We start from the raw sequence: 15,657 nt of genomic DNA, 5'->3' as shown, positions 1-15,657 counted from the left end.
GCTGGCAGGGCAGCGTGCGGCCATGGCCTGCCCGGCCAGCTGGGGGTGGGGGTCCCACGGCCCCTGCGCTGCCGGAGCATGGGCTGCTCCCCAGGGAGCACTTCGCCTCTCCCCTTGTAGCTGGGGAAAGGCGAGGAGGGATCTCAGGGGCAGGTTTCAGATAATTTTGAACTTCATCTGTTGGATGCGGTGCCTTGAACCCCCCGCGGGGGCTGCCAGGTGGCTGCACAGACCCCCGACACAGGGAGGATGGGGTGAGCTGGGAAGGGGCTGGAAATCTGGAGGAAAAGGTAGTGAAAGTATCTTAAAATTATAAAAGTGTGTGGCTTCTAAAACTGTACAAGGATTCCCTGCAGAGAGGAGAACAGCTGCGCTGTGCCAACCCACAGTTCCCGAAATGCGCGGCTGTCCGGGTGCGTTATGTTACAGGGTTACACAGAAATTAGTTCTTGGACATTAAACAGCCACAGGGAAGAAGCCTGAAAGTCACCGATGGAAAAATATTAATTCCCTTAGCCTTGACAAAGCAAACAAGGCTTACATTTGAAATAACAAAACTCATTATAATGGCTTAATATATTATAATAACGTGAAGGTATTGAAATATGAAACCAAAGGTGGGTGCCCCTCGGGGCTGGCACCGGCGCATGATCTCCTTCGGATGCATAGGTGTAATCTCTGGATTAAAAAGGAGATGGCTCTTCCCTTCATGACTGGTGGGACAAAGCAAGCAGTAAGGTGAAGAAGTGTGTAGGGTGGCTGCACACAGCTTAAAATGCCGTTCCAGCCTGAGAAGTAACTTGATAAAATCCAGACAAGTAATAAACGCCGTGTTCAGTCAATAAGCTAAGCAGAGCAGCACACGGGAGTAATTAATTTAAAAGTAAAAGCATCTGGTTCTTACAACTGCAAATGGAAATCCTCAAAACTGCTGAGTTTATGCTAACTAATGCAGACTCCTCAGTCCGTTAATTATGTGGCTTATTGATATGCATATCTCTCTGATTCCATTTACCCCACTTCCAATTCTGCCCCCCCCAGCATCAGGCAGTGCCTGGCAGGGATGTGGAGGGAAGGAGACTCTGTACAAAGGGTGTTGGCCAGAGGTGGGAGAGGGGGAGGGGAAGGGGTTTGACCTGGCACCTGCAGCACTTGTCCTTTTGGCAGCCTGGGGAATGCAGCAGATCACCTCAAGCAGGCGCAGTTTTAGTTTTTTGATACCAGCGTCACCTCTGGTGGGGCATGGGGATGGCAGAAATCCCAACACCTCATTGTTTTGTGGACAAAAAAACCTAACAAACAACTAAACCTTACAGCTACAAAACAGAGGTGTTGTAGTTCAAACCACAGTTATAGGCCAAAAGGATGGAGATGGCTGGGAAACAGCTGGTAGGAATAAGCCATAGGTGGAAGTGGAGGCATCGCTCCCAGGTCCCCTGGGAGAGAGGATGGAGGGGTTCAGACCCCCAAAAGGCAGTGGGATGGGGTGAGGGCCATGGCTGCAGCTCCTGCCCTTCCTACCGGTGGAAAGATCTGGAGGGGAAAGCTTCTGACCTGGGGCTGAAGCAAGTACCTGCTGAGCACCCATCTGCTCTGCCTCCCCCAGCGCCACAGGCACGGCAGCGGCTGCTGCCACGCTGGTAACACCATCACCAGCTGCGAGCTGCGGCATTGGGAGTGTGGTGGCAGTGGGTGTTTTGGAGCAGAGGAGGTTATTCTGCAGGAGAGGCAGAAAGAGGAGGGACAGACCTTAGCAGTTCTAAAAGCAGAACACCCAGGTGCAGAAGCCCGTCCCCTCTGCCTCTTGCAAGGCTGGAGGAAAGGTGCATCTTCTAACTGCAGCTTGCACCCCAAACAAGGCATTTCATTCCTTTTTTTTTTTTTTTCTTGCAAAACCACGTGTGTCCATGTGTGCTGTGTCCTCTCCCCAGCAATGGGCTGCACAGAGCAGACCAGTCTGTTACAGCAGCACAAGGTACGCAGGGAAGAGAAACCCCGCCATTCATGCAGCAGAACGGAGCTATTAAATGGGGACAGAGGCGCCCGTCTAACGAAGAGGCTTATTCAATCCACAATACACAGAATTGCAATTAATGATAGACTTGAAATGTTTGTGGGCAGAATGCTAGCAGATTGGATTTATTCCCAGGATATATGATTATATCTTTCAGTGTATCAAACAACAATTGTGTACGCTAATCTGGAGCTCCGCTCTTAATGTGAGATACAAGGAATGACGAGAAAGCAACTGTAGCCAGGGTTTTAATAATGTGGTTGCCCTTCTCATCTGGTTTGATCAGATGTGGTTTACCTACAACAGCAACATTTAAACTGGTCACCTTTCTTTGCCTGGGTGCAGTAGCAGCGCTTCTGACGTGGCTTCGGAAGCAACATCAAGAGACCTGCACATTCCTATGGAATTTGGGGTGGGAAGCTCAAAGCCAGGGAAGTGGAGCCCGGTGAGAAGAGCCCTAGTTTGGCTTTTCCCTACACTCTGCTACCTGGTTTCCTCTGCAGGCTGCTGTCTTGGGATGCAGTGCTGCTGTAGCACATCTTTCCTAATTGCCAATGTATTTTGTAGCTGTAGAGGCTGTAAAACGAACTGGTCGCAGCCCTACGTAGTCGCCTTTCTGGCTACTTAATCCTTGCCTGCCCTCCGCTGGAGGTGTGTAAGGACACAAGCAATCTCCAGAGCCAAAAAAAAACACTCTGAAAGACTTACTGTAATATTTTCCTTCCCCAAATAGGGTATTTAAATTTTTAGTTAGGTTTGCCCAATTTAAAATCTAAGCTCTCCTCCGATCCTGTGGCCAGGCAGGCAGTGCCGTGGGTGTCAGTCTTTATTTTCTCTCAGCTGTAGGACACAAAGGCAGAAACTTTCCTTGGATACCCCGCAGCTCCAGCGTTGCCCGTAGCCTCTCCGATCTGCCACTATGGTAACCTTGCTTGCCAGGCTACATCGGCAGCTTGCAAACAGCTTACTGTGCTCCCAGTTATGTCTGTAAAAAAAAAAAAAAAAAAAAGGAAAAAGAAAAATGAAAGAAAAAAAAAGTTATTGCTTATGGTATATGAGTTATAGAAATTTTCTTTTTGCTTTCTAGACTGATCAATGGTCAACAAGGAATCACTATTAAAAATTATAGTACAAGATCACTTCTTACTGTTACCAATGTGACAGAAGAGCATTTTGGCAACTATACATGTGTCGCTGCCAACAAGCTAGGGACGACCAATGCCAGCCTGCCTCTCAACCGTAAGTAACGTGGACATGTGGCAAATGTTCATGGTTGTTTGTTTCCACGTACATGGATTCAAAAGCAAAAAAATAGTAGTATGGTGGGTTTTTTCCCTGGTTTCTTCACAAGGCATATAAATACCACTGAGTTCCTGAGTACTGGGAAATAATTCACCTCGTTATTTATTCCGTGCTGCAGAAGGGTTTCTGTTCTGACAGTGATGGCACATTTTGGGGGTATCAACGAGTTATGAATCCACAAAAAAACCACAGCTAAACCCAACCCGCCGTCGTCGTAGAGACAGAATTAGCGTGGCAAAATCTTTCCCCTCAGAATAGCGATAACGGATCACTGAGGTACCACTGTAAACAAAGTCAAAAACTTTTTCAGCAAGTTTTGAAGAATATACTGAGCGGAATAAGCGGGGTTTGCCGGAGCCCTGCCCGCATGGTGGCTGGTGGGGCACTGGCCCCTGGCACAGGCAAGTCGCGGCAGGCTCGGAAGTTAAAGCTTTTGGAAAAGATGCAAAGGGTTGCAATAGGCAAAGCAAAGCGTTGAGATTTTTAGCATGAAGGTTACCTAAAATGGGTCTCAGATGTCCTGCTTGAAAGATATTTATATCTGTGAATTTGTAGTATTTCACATTTGTTGAGTATTTAGCCATCTGTTAGTGGCATCCAAAGATGTTTGTGGTTGAACTTCAGGGCTGATCTGTTCTAATAGTGATAAAACTGAAAGGCAAAACTTACAAAATATCCTACGTGCTTTTCTCTACATAAAGATATTCCTTACTGAGTGGAAATGTAGATTTTTAGTCGCTTAAATCCTAGGATTATTGCCTTCTAGCCGTGAAACTTCCTTCTGAATATACTTCCTATATGATACATATTGTCAGGATATTACTGCAGAAGAGATGCAATAAGCAGAAAATAGCGCGAAGCCTTTGCTGTCTTTTTTTTTTTTTAATATTTGAGAAATCATTAAAAAAATGGAAACAATGTTACACATTAAACATAAAATGCAAGAAGTGAAAACAAAGGAATAGTATGTCAGAAGCAGAGATTATTTGGTGTATTTGCAAATCAGAGAAGGTAAAATGAAGGTTTGGTTTAATTTTGAACAGAGCAGAGCTGAATTTGTCTCTGAGTTCTGCCAGGATTTTAGTTGCTTTAAATTTTGAGATACCGTGTAGCCACCCTTTAAGAGCACTTTAAGATGCAGGGGTTGAAGATGTCATGTAAGTATCAAGTACATTGTTACAAATCATAAAAATAGATGTTCTCCATCATGAAAGAGATGGGATGTGTGAAGCAGAACAGTCTGAGAGAAAATACTGAAATCTGGGTCTGATCCTGACCTCATGGAATGAAATATGGGGGTGATGTTAGCTCAGAGGTTTGACTGAAAGACCAGAATGAAATGTCTTATTTTATACTATGATTTTTTTTTTTTTATTCTAGTTGAGAAACAAGGAGAGGTTTCCAAAAGGTGATGATCTAGATTTCAGTTGGGAATGAAGATCATTTGGTGGAGTTTTTTCTTGCTCATTTTGTATTAAAGTTATGTAGAAAGGGTATCCTTTAGGAAAAAAAAAAAAATCACAGGGTAGCCACTTAAGTGTGGACTCCTTAATCCTTCAGAGTTAATTATTTTTTTTCTTGTGAAATACTACTCACACTTTGGTTTGATGATAGCTGAACATATGCGCCGTTTCAGGTACGTGTAGGGGAAGTGTTAGCAGCAGCTAAGGGTTGCTTGCAACATTTGATAGTCAGATATAGGGTTAAGTATAATTTGATCATGTTACTTGACAAATGTTAAAAATTACACGTTGGTGTCTTATTTCAGTGTGGATTTTAAACTGCTAATTGCATTGGTGCAATACAGTCTGAAACGCAGAGTGGCTGGAAAAGCATCATTAGAGCAGCTGCCAGTGAGGGCTGCGACTCTGTGTCCCCACCACACACCCCGCCGCCTCCCTGTGCCAAACCGCAGTGGGTGTGCAGAGGGACGAGGGGCTCTGTCAAGGCACAGGGGGGTTCATCAAGACATGGGGGGCCTTTACCAAGACACTGTCACAATGCGCAGCTACAGCAGGAGTGCTTCAAATCCTGAGCGCGGATGCCTGCACACCTCTGCTGTTTGGTGTTGGCACCTTGCCCAGTATCGCTAAGTAATTGTTAATTGAGTGTTTCTGTCTGGTGTTGGGTTGGGTTTTTCCTAAGAAAAGTGGTATAGCAGAGTTAGAAAATCTGTATTTTCTTTCTTTGCACATTCCCGTATAATACATAAATGACATCATGGCTGTGCACAGCTGGGAGCCTTTCTCGGGTACAGAGCTAAGCGTATTCTCGGTTATTGGCATCTGCGTCCTATGGAGATATAAAACTCAAGGATACCAGAAAAAGGATTATTTCTTCTACTACCAAGAGGTCTCTGGCCTTCTGTGATCTATAAAGGCAACCTTGAGCTAATAGAAAGTTATGAAGCGGGTAAAGGGATGTCAGGACAAGGTAAAAGCTGACTTTGTGTGGCTGCGACACGGACTGAGTGAGGGAAATGGGAGATTAATGGAGCTTCACCCGACGGTGCCTGCGGGGTGGATAGGGCAGGGGGAGAACTTGCCTGGGGCGTCTCTGCTCATCTGTGGCCAGAGGACAACCTGGCAGCTGGACACCCAGCAGAAGGTCACCCAGAGCCACTTCTGTCCTGGGGACAGATAGCCGGGCTGGTTTGCCAAACCACCCTCATGTCTGGGGAGTTACAAACATTCCAGATTCCGTGAACATAACGAAATTTATCTTATCCCTACCTGAAGGCTGGTTGGCCGTGTCTAAGATCCAGCTATTAATAATGAATTCAGCAGCTGTAAAACAGAAAGACTGAGCCTTGTGGGAAAAATACAGAGAAGCAGTGGATACAGAGAGGCAGTGGTTTCAATAAATTAATAATGAATGTCAATTTGCTAATTATTCATGGCTAAGTCCTCCATATCATCCAAAAGTGTTGGGTTTTGTGGGTAAGCGTATGAAGTGCGTGTTCCCCCCAGAGCATCCGTGTCAGGAGCATTTGTTGGACACTCCCATCCCAGCATCTCTAGGTCTAATTGATCAGATGTTTAGCACTGTCTTTGCAGAATTCCTGGTACTTCAGAAGAATGTAGTCCTTTCCTGTAAATAAAGCATGGATGTACTGATTCATTAAACCCAGGAGATGAGGCATTACGGTGTGTACCCAAGGTAAGAGGTTCCATCTAGAGGGGCGAGGAGCCAATGGGGGATGGAACAGCCCTTCTATAATTGAGCAGGTTTTGCTTTTAAATCAGCGCAATTTTAATTCAAGACAAAAGGCATTTTACTACAAACAAATTTGCAAGACCATTGCGAGGGGAGGGAGTGATCATTAACCGCTGGCAGCAAGGTAGGTTTATTCAATCGTCAGCCAAAACTGAGATGGTCTCAACTGCTGCTAAAGCAGCGACGTCCTTACTGAGACGTCCTCCTGCCCTTGCACTCTCCTGGCCAGAAGCCACAGGTGGTAGTGGAGTTCTTACTCACTCTTACGAAAAATGGGTTGTGGTGGAAGGTTTTCCCTGGGTTAACGGTTGGACTTGATGATGCCAAAGGTCTTTTCCTACCTGGATGATTGATTCTGTGATTGTGCCTTTCATTGATGAGGATAAAGGTGGAGCCACTGCACAGCCCCTGCTCCCTTCAGCGGGGCGTGGGGTGAGATGCTGGAGAACCTGGGCCAGGCACGGGGCTCAGCTCTGCTCTGTGGCACCAATGGAGATGCAGGCGGTGTAAGTGAAGCTGCAGGGTGCATCGTCGTAGTATCCTGGCTCAGTCAGGGGTGCAACACCAGCCCCACACCACTGCAGGCCTGGTAGGCACCACCGTCCTCATCTCCTCCGCCTGAGCACTCGTTAATGTAGGGCAGGGGACTGAGTGCTTGTTGAAAACCTGCATTTTTATTCTGCATGTAGATTTAATCTATACATCTATAGAATCTATAAGTCTTCTTAAGAGGCTGTTCAGAAAGGTATTAAGTTCACTGCTACATGTGTGTTCTCTGTGTGTCCCCTGAAGATGTCATCCACAAAAGTCTGGGTTCATGGCAGCCATCACCTCACAGAAGATGAAAATAACCATTACTTATCCAGTAGATACATGTGTTTCTTCTTAAGTAAAGGGTTTTTTTTTTATTATTTATAAAGAGCACCTCCTATACATTCCCCAGTATTTTTAGGAATGCTATAACTAACTTGTCTGGAAGGTGGTACCTTTCTTTTTTTACAAGAAAGAAAGAAAACTTGTAATACAGAAGAAGCGTTCATGTCTATTGCTAACAGCTGCCAAAGAAATTGCTTCCTTTAAATGGCTGGTTGTATGATCCACAGGGGTTACTGATGTTCAGGTTTGTACAGAAATCTTAGATATATTGTCAGTAATTATTCAAGAACATAAATAATTGTGAAGAGCTGCAGAAAAGGTCAGTAGTGGCATTTGGAAGGAGAAGGAACATAGCAAGGTGTGTGAGAGATGTCATAGTATTTTATGTGCTAATTTAATTGCTACAACTAAACAGAACTATTTTATTGAACAAGCATCCAACTGTGAACTTATGGTTAGTGAAACACGCTTATAATCTTGTCTCAAACATCTCTACATGCCAGGAAGCGCCAGACCGTGCCCTCAATTTATGTGTGTTGATTGCATTGTGTCCTGGTTCCTACATAGAGATTCCTAATTAAACTGCTGTATTAATTTTTTTAATACATGGAGTTTCATGTCTGAAATGCAAAAAAAAAAATTAATATTCTTTCAAAAATTTAAATTAATGCACTGTAAATCGCACATAATGCGTAATGATATACGTGTTCCTCAGTGGCACTATGTATGATCAGTGTAGCAGTGGCTGCATCTACCGGAACATCAAAGACCCAGAGGTACTGGGGGCACGTGCAGAGTGGTGCAATGGCTTTGCTATGAAACATCTTCTAAGCAAGAGAGGCAACTGTTTTACATGGTAATTTCCTAGCAGTGCTTTGTCATGAAAATCACAGAAAAACTAGGCTTAAACGGACCTTCAGAGATCACCTCAGTCATCTGGCCAAAGGGATGCTGGTGACGCTGGCCCTCACTGGCCTTGATCCATAGTGACCCTCCACCACTGGTATCATTTACAAAATGCTTCTTTCCCTACATTAGTAACTTTTCCTTCATATTGAAACCAGATGTTTTCTTACTGCAGCTGGAGTCTGTTTCCACCATCTCAGTGGCCATCGGATGAAGACAGAGCAGGGTTTCTCAGGAGTAAGATGACATGAGATCTGGGCAGAGGGAGGGGAACGCAGTGCCATGGCAAAATAATTCTCTCCAAGAGAACTATTTCTATTGCTATTATAAGAGGCTCTCAAAAGCCTCTCCTGAAATGAGTAAGGGAATGATCCAGAATGAGTTCCTTCAAGTAGCGATAAATGCATGCATTCACACTACCATCATTAATAATGGTGGTGCTAGGTTGGCCGAGCAGGCTGGCTGCTGGGACAGGTGCCATTCCATCACCATTTTGCAATGGTGGTTCAATGTTGTGACACCTGAGCAGCGGTCGTATTCCTGAAGTGACTCTTCTTAAACCATGAAGGTTGCCGTATGCCGTTATTCCTCCTCCTTTAGCAAGCTTTAATCTTTTTTTCCTTTTTTTTCTTTTTTTTTTGCTGAACATAATCAGAAGCTGGGATGTGAGCTTCTTAGCCTCAGCCACCCCAGCGCCGTACCTAGAACAGAGGGGCCGTGGGGTGCAGCTGTGCAGCAGGGACTCAGTGGCACCGCGGGGGTTGGGGTGCAGCAGGTCTGGCTGCTGGGCACTTGGTTCCATGTGCTCCCCCCATGCCCAGTGCGTGGCCCTGGCTGCAGCCTGAGACCTCCTTTGGGATGGGCATTTGTTATTCTGCCTGGAATCAAATTCTCCTGATGCAGACAAGGTTTGGGCTGCATGGCCGGCCATGCTCCTCTCCAACACTAACCTCTGGACCTCCTGCCTGAATTTTCCCACTACACCCAGGCTGCATGCGGGCCCTGCAAGGCTGCTGCTGCTGCAGGCAGTCCTTGTCACCAGGCATTTACATAGCTCTTAGTTGTCATGCAAAGACTGCTTGGGTTGTCTTCTGTTCACATAGTTTGGTGTCATCGTTAAACTTGGCAGTTGCATTTTATTGACTGAGAAATTGTGTTTTAGCATATTTGGGTATGTGACAGGTTTCTGCTAAGCTTTAGCTCCATAGCTTTGCCTGGCCTACCGCATTTGACATTTCTAGAAATAAATATACTCTCCGGGGAGATTCCCTTTGTGTCCACAGTTTCAGCTGTTGTCCAATTACCTAAGAAAGATTTTACTGTTTTATCTCTCAAATACCGGCCTGCAAAGCAAATCAAACTTAGATTTGCATAGTTCTGTGTTATGTCTCAGCCAGGTGGGCTTGTCTGCACCAAAAAGAAAAATAATTAGAAAAGTATATAGATATATCTATACATATATAAAAATTAAAATGAAAATTCCTGTAGTCATTAGGAGCCTATTCAAAGACTGTTGCATTCTGTCAGAAGACATTTATTGATTTAATAAGGTTTGGCTCATGCCCAAGGTGCCCTGTAGACACCACTGTGCAAAGAACTGGTGCCAGGGACCTAATTTTCCACTGGGGGCATCCCTTTCTGTCCTGCCCCCCAGGGCTCCAGTCATTGCACTGATCTGCTCATCCAGCTCCCGCTGAGCACGCAGGGAAGGTCTCTTCCTCCATGTTTCAGGAGGGGTGATGGACAGGGAACAGATCTGAAACCCATTCTGGGCACTTCCAGATCGCTTGTAAAGGGGTGGTGGCCACACATCTGAGCCATCGAGCTTTCTTACAGTTCCTGACCGGCTGCAAGGGATGTCCAGGTCCACACCTGTAAGGTTTCACGCTATACCCTTCATAAAGCCAAGGCAAATCTTTGTGTCATGCATTGTCCCATCTGGAAGCTCATAAGGTACATGGGAAACCTCTTCTGTTACTGGCTGAAAGTGGTTTTGCTTCCGCTCCCCCCCCCCCCCCCCATGTATGCTCCATCTGCAGTGACCGGGTTTCTGGGCTGCTTACCACATCCAGGTTGGCCTAATAGAACTGATGGTTATAGGAGAGGTGATCCATCATGGAAAGGACCTTTCCTGAAGTTGGAGACTGGGATGGACACCCAGCTCCTGATCAGCCTGTTGAAATTCAGGAGATTAGAGAAGCAGGGTCATAAATCTGGGAGTCAGTTCCTTGGGGACCTTTCTCAAAGATCAAGGTGCATTCATCAAAGGCATTTTAATTGAGTCATTACGTTTCCAACGGAAAACAACTCTGAAAAATTTCAACCATCCCCAATGGGTTTCACAGGCAAGCTGAAACCTTTCTTCTCTCCCTGTTCTCATGCAGGATGAAATGCAGGCACACAATGCAGCTGAACAGCACACAACTAAAACAGAGTTTTCTTTACATCATAAGTACACCTGGGGGACCAATTTCGTCAGATATTGCTGAGACAAGGAGCCTGGCAGAGTTAAAAACTCAGCAGCTTAAATTTATATATTCATACAGAATAAGATAAATGGCCAAATCCTCCATTTATGTAAGTTGTAATAATTCTGTTGGATGTTGGTTTTGAGATCCATTCATATGGATGCCAATTGCTGCTCCAAGTAGCAATTACTGAGAGTTAAGGAGACATTTTCTTTAAATCCATTTTCCAGCTTGAGCTCTCCTATGAACTATAGGACAATAAGTGACTGAGGTGGGACAAGGTAGAAAGAACTTGTCTGAACAAGCCTGGCAACTTGTGTTTCTCCTTGACATTTAGAAGAAACTTTGAAGGCCTGAGAGTGTATCTGCATTTGATGAGGGGGGAAAGGAAAAAAAATAACCCCCCAGTGACCTTTGCTATGGACCCTCACTGAAGTTGCTGTTATGTTTTGGTACATCTGTGTTTCTATTCTCAAATTGTGCAATTATAACCATAGCTAACAATATTTAGACACATATTCTTACTGAACTGGATAAATTGGAGAGGTTGAAGCGTGTCTAGAAGCATGTCGAAATGTTCATCTTAGGTATCAGTTAATTATGATGATTAAAACATTCAAGGTCGTCTGTGGGACTTATTTACAGCATGCTGCTGAAGGCAGCAACTGCCCATGCCCCGTCAGGGCAAGGAGCACCAGCGGTGAGAGCTCTTCTTGATCTTGAGGTTCTTTTCAAGGGGTAGAAAACCTCGAAGTCAATAAACTTTTTAGAAAAATTGAAAATCCAAAGAATAAGTGTGGAACAAATGGGATGAAAACTAGAAATGTTGTAATGATAGAAACATATTTTACAACTCAGTCTGGAACACAGACTTCATCCTTGGCCTCAAAACTTGTGCAGAATGTGAGGGGAGGTTCATAAAGGGGCGATAGGAAACAAAGGATGAAAAAATTCCCATGTCAAGATATTAAAGATGATTAATGTCTATCTTCTAAAGGAAAAGAGGCTTATTGAAATATTGTCTAGTCTAGAGAAAGTGTATTAGGAAGTTTTCTCATAAAACAAGCCCAAGAGAACTTTCACTTATGCTAATCAGTGGCCAATTTTAAACTTAATGCAAGGCACTTTTCATTAAAGTATTATTAAGTGTAGAAATTATTTTCATAAAATGTTGTTGAGACCAAAGCTCATGGGGCTTTAAAAAGGAATTAGCTATTGATCAAGGATATCAAGAATTTTCACAAAGATCACAGAACAGGTTTTGAACCCAAGACCTCATTATTTAACAAATAGTCCAGCAGGTTAGAAAATGCCATAACTGAGATAATTCATCAAATAAATTCTAGGTTAACAGAGGCAGTTGTTTGAAATCAAGCAATGTTTGTCTGACAAATGTCTGCTTCTGTTGTGTCAATTGTCCTCTGTTTTGGTTTTAGTAATCTCTGATTTAGAGACAGAGATGGTCTCCACAGCTTCTATTTAAATTTTCCTGAGAGCTGTTACATGTTCCTAAGCATCTGAAATCTGAACAGTTTGTGAACTGAAGCAAATTAGAAAGAAAAATAAATAAATATTAATTTTTTTCGCTGCAGGAAAGTTAAAAATAGATTCAGAGATTTAAAAATGAGAAGTTTTTCAGTGAGCCCACACTATAAACACTAATTAACCTCTGTACTGAATCACGTAAGTAACAAAACATTGAGGTATTTCAATAAGCATCTAAAATAGAGAACTCAGTGTTATCCTTAATTCCACCTACAGGTTTATATGTTGAGATTTTGACTGGATTTTCAATAATAAATTGAGTATAAAAGCTTGCTCTTCTCAGGGCTTTTCCAAACCTCAGGCAAAAAACCCCACATTAATATCAGATGCTTAGATATTGCTTGCAGTATTAGAAATTCTCAGTGAAAAAGATCTATGATGAATTTTTCAGAAACGCACTTTTTTCCCAAACATATTATCACAAGTAAGAAAGCTGATTTCTTGACTTTAAAAAGTTCTGCGATAAGGTACAACAGAAATGTAAAGGTTACTGTGTGGTAAGGTGCTGCTGCTGTTACAGACCTTTTCTTATAGACTGGCCTGTAAAAAGGTGTTCTGGTTTTTAGACCAGGCAATATTTAAATATACTAACTTTATTCAAAACTAAAACACAAACCTGTGAACCTGATCGCTGAAATTCTGTTAATTTACTCAGTTAAAATGCTGTTCCAAGAAAAAGAAAAAAAAAATGTTTAAATTACTGGAGGTGTGAGGAAGAAAGCAACAAGTCCCACGAAGTAACCCCACTGTAACCCAAGGCACATCACCATATAGCAGGCATGTACAGCTTTTATTTCTTTAGCCAATAAAACGTACATCTGGTACCAGCCTCTTCTCTTTGCTGATGCTGTTGCTGAGCTTTCCAGTGCTGCAAGGGTGTGAGGCAGTGTCTGTTTCTAGAGAAACTAACTTTGGGGTCAGGATCCAGCAGTGGTTTATGTAAATCCCCAGAGACTTCACTGGTTTTAAAACTATGAGTTTACAGCTGAAGGCAGTTCTGTGCATTTCTTCACCTTCTTCAGCAAGGTAAATCGCTGTTCTGCTTCATCTAGAGTTCAGCTGGAAACATAGATTCCTGCTAATATCAGAGCAGTATATTGTATAAAGTATGTCTGTTTCAAAATAGTACTTTGAACTGAATGACTAAGCAGTTGGCATTCTGTCATGGCTTAACACCCGGCCCCCCCAGCTGCTCGCTCCCTCCCCCCAGCGGGGTGGGGAGAGACGCGGGAGGGTGAAAGTGAGAAAACGGGTGGGCTGAGATGAAGGCAGTTCCCCAGGTACAGCACCAGCTGTGTGCACAAGCAGAGCAAGCCCAGGCGTTCCCCCAGCACCTCCCAGGGCAGGAGGTGCTCAGCCCCCCCAGGGCAGCAGGGCTCCAGCACACCTAACGGGGCTGGGGGAGACCAGCGCCATCGCTGCCAGCGGCCCCCCTTCCTCCTCCTTCCCCCAGCGCTCCATGCTGAGCGTGAGGCCGTACGGGGTGGGTACCCCTGGGCTCGGGGGGGGCAGCTGGCGCGGCATGTCCCCCCCCCACCCCCAGTTTCCCATGTCCCCCCCAGCCCTCCTGCTGGCAGAGCCTGAGACACTGAAGAGCCCTTGACTTGGTACAAACAGCCCCAGCAACAAGCAAAGCCACCAGCGCTGCTCTGGCACCAAAGCCATCCCACAGCTGCACCAGCCCGGCTGGACCAGGGCATGTTCTGAAGTAAAATAGCCCTTTTTGCAAAATAACAAAACGCTTTCCCTGAATGCAGATTCCTAATGTAGGATACAATATGAAAAAAAAGGATTAGTTTCCCCGTGCTGCTCCTCATCATCCTGCTGAATTTCAGCATGTCCCCCATCACCCGCGTGGATCTCCTCCTAAAGACATTTTGCAGCTAGTCCATTTTTTTCCTTTGCAAATGAAAGCTTATTCTTGACCTTTCAGCATTTACTCTTAACCAGCAGTTGCTAAAACTGCTCCTGGGCTCTGTAAATACTGCTCCACAGTTTGGTGTGCCACCTGAGCAGATTGCCATGTCCAGAACTGTGCGGGTGGGAAGGGCAGCTCAGGTCCCTGGGGTCCTTCTCAATAGCTGCCACAGCAAATACCCTGAAAGCTGGCAATATTTTAAATACAACTCCCAGGTCAGGGACTGAAACCATTGCTCCTCAGGTTGTGTGGAATTTTTGCCTGGGCCTTTTCTTGGGCATAAAAATATTTTCTCTTAGCACATCTGTAGTTGCCAACGCTGTCATTTTGGAAGGAGGGGAGCAGGGAGGACCAGGACCATGGCGTGGCTGTGGTGCTGCACATGACAACAGAACGGAGGGAAATTGTCCTTGGATAAGTGTTTGTGTGACACCGGTTGAGCAAAGCAAAGGCTGGGAAAGGATTGTTTCTACACATAGACCAACACAGAAAGGCGCTGCCTGGGGAAATAACTGCTTAGGCTGAGGGATGAAGCTGGTCCAAAACTGAATGGGTATGAATTTGTCATGCATAAATCCAGGTGGAGAGAGGAGGATTTCTAACCCTTAGAACAGCTGGGTTCTGCAACAGTCTTCAATAGAGAGCAGTGGGGTAAACAACCAAAATTATTTTGGCAATGAATCTTAGTGAGTTTATTGAAGCAATTTGTCCTTAGCGTTAAAGAAATGAACCGGACACCTCAGGTCTGCTCCATACAAAAAAAGTCTGAAAAGAAGATGCAGCTCTGCAATAAAATTCCCTTTCTGCTGTTCCAGTGAGCACCTTACTGCAAAGCTAAACAAAACCAAATTTCACCCAGGGATTTAGGGCTGGTTTGATTTTATTATCCTGTTTAACAAGTGGAGTATGTGCTTGGCATTAATGAAAACCGGCCTGGGTCTAACCCTACCTAACGTCCTCTTTCTAGCCGCTCACACTTCTGGATTTCATCAAGATGTTTTTTATTGTTTTGCATTTCAGAAAAGACATCATTTGCCTTTTTGCAGATGAAGATTTATTTCATTTTCAGGGCATTAGAAGTAGCCAGTTTGTTGTGCTTTTTATTAAAGCAGCAAAAGGATGATGGAGAGAGGGTCAGCATAGACATCCTCGGTGCTGAGGGACTGTAGGAGGAGCTGGGGCCAGCCCAGGGTTATCACAGCCAGGTTTAGGTGGATGTGCTATCTGGAAGAATGGAGAAGGTGTTTCTATTTCCAGAACTAATATGTTCAATTCTTGCACGCTAATATTATGTTTATAATATGCTAATAGTAGTTCATCTGTGCAATGAGGCTGTAAGCTGTAGCACGGTACTTGCCTTAGCGAGTTGTGCTGGTTCTGTATTAGAAGCATCAGCAGAAAAGCCTGCCTGC

The 15,657-nt window shown here is 44.5% G+C and overlaps 1 protein-coding gene across 1 annotated transcript in view; it reads left to right on the top strand.

The window, feature by feature from the left end:
- NEGR1 (neuronal growth regulator 1) overlaps positions 1-15,657 on the top strand; it is a 295,277-nt gene that overhangs the window by 232,562 nt on the left and 47,058 nt on the right. The window contains 1 exon segment of the mRNA XM_055815591.1: positions 3,102-3,253. Within this exon segment, the coding sequence (XP_055671566.1) occupies positions 3,102-3,253 (152 nt within the window).

This window comes from Falco peregrinus, chromosome 10, assembly GCF_023634155.1.
Source record: "Falco peregrinus isolate bFalPer1 chromosome 10, bFalPer1.pri, whole genome shotgun sequence".
NCBI classification, from domain to species: Eukaryota; Metazoa; Chordata; class Aves; order Falconiformes; family Falconidae; genus Falco; species Falco peregrinus.
Note: the sequence above shows the minus strand (reverse complement) of the source record. Positions and strands in the feature narration are given on the sequence as shown.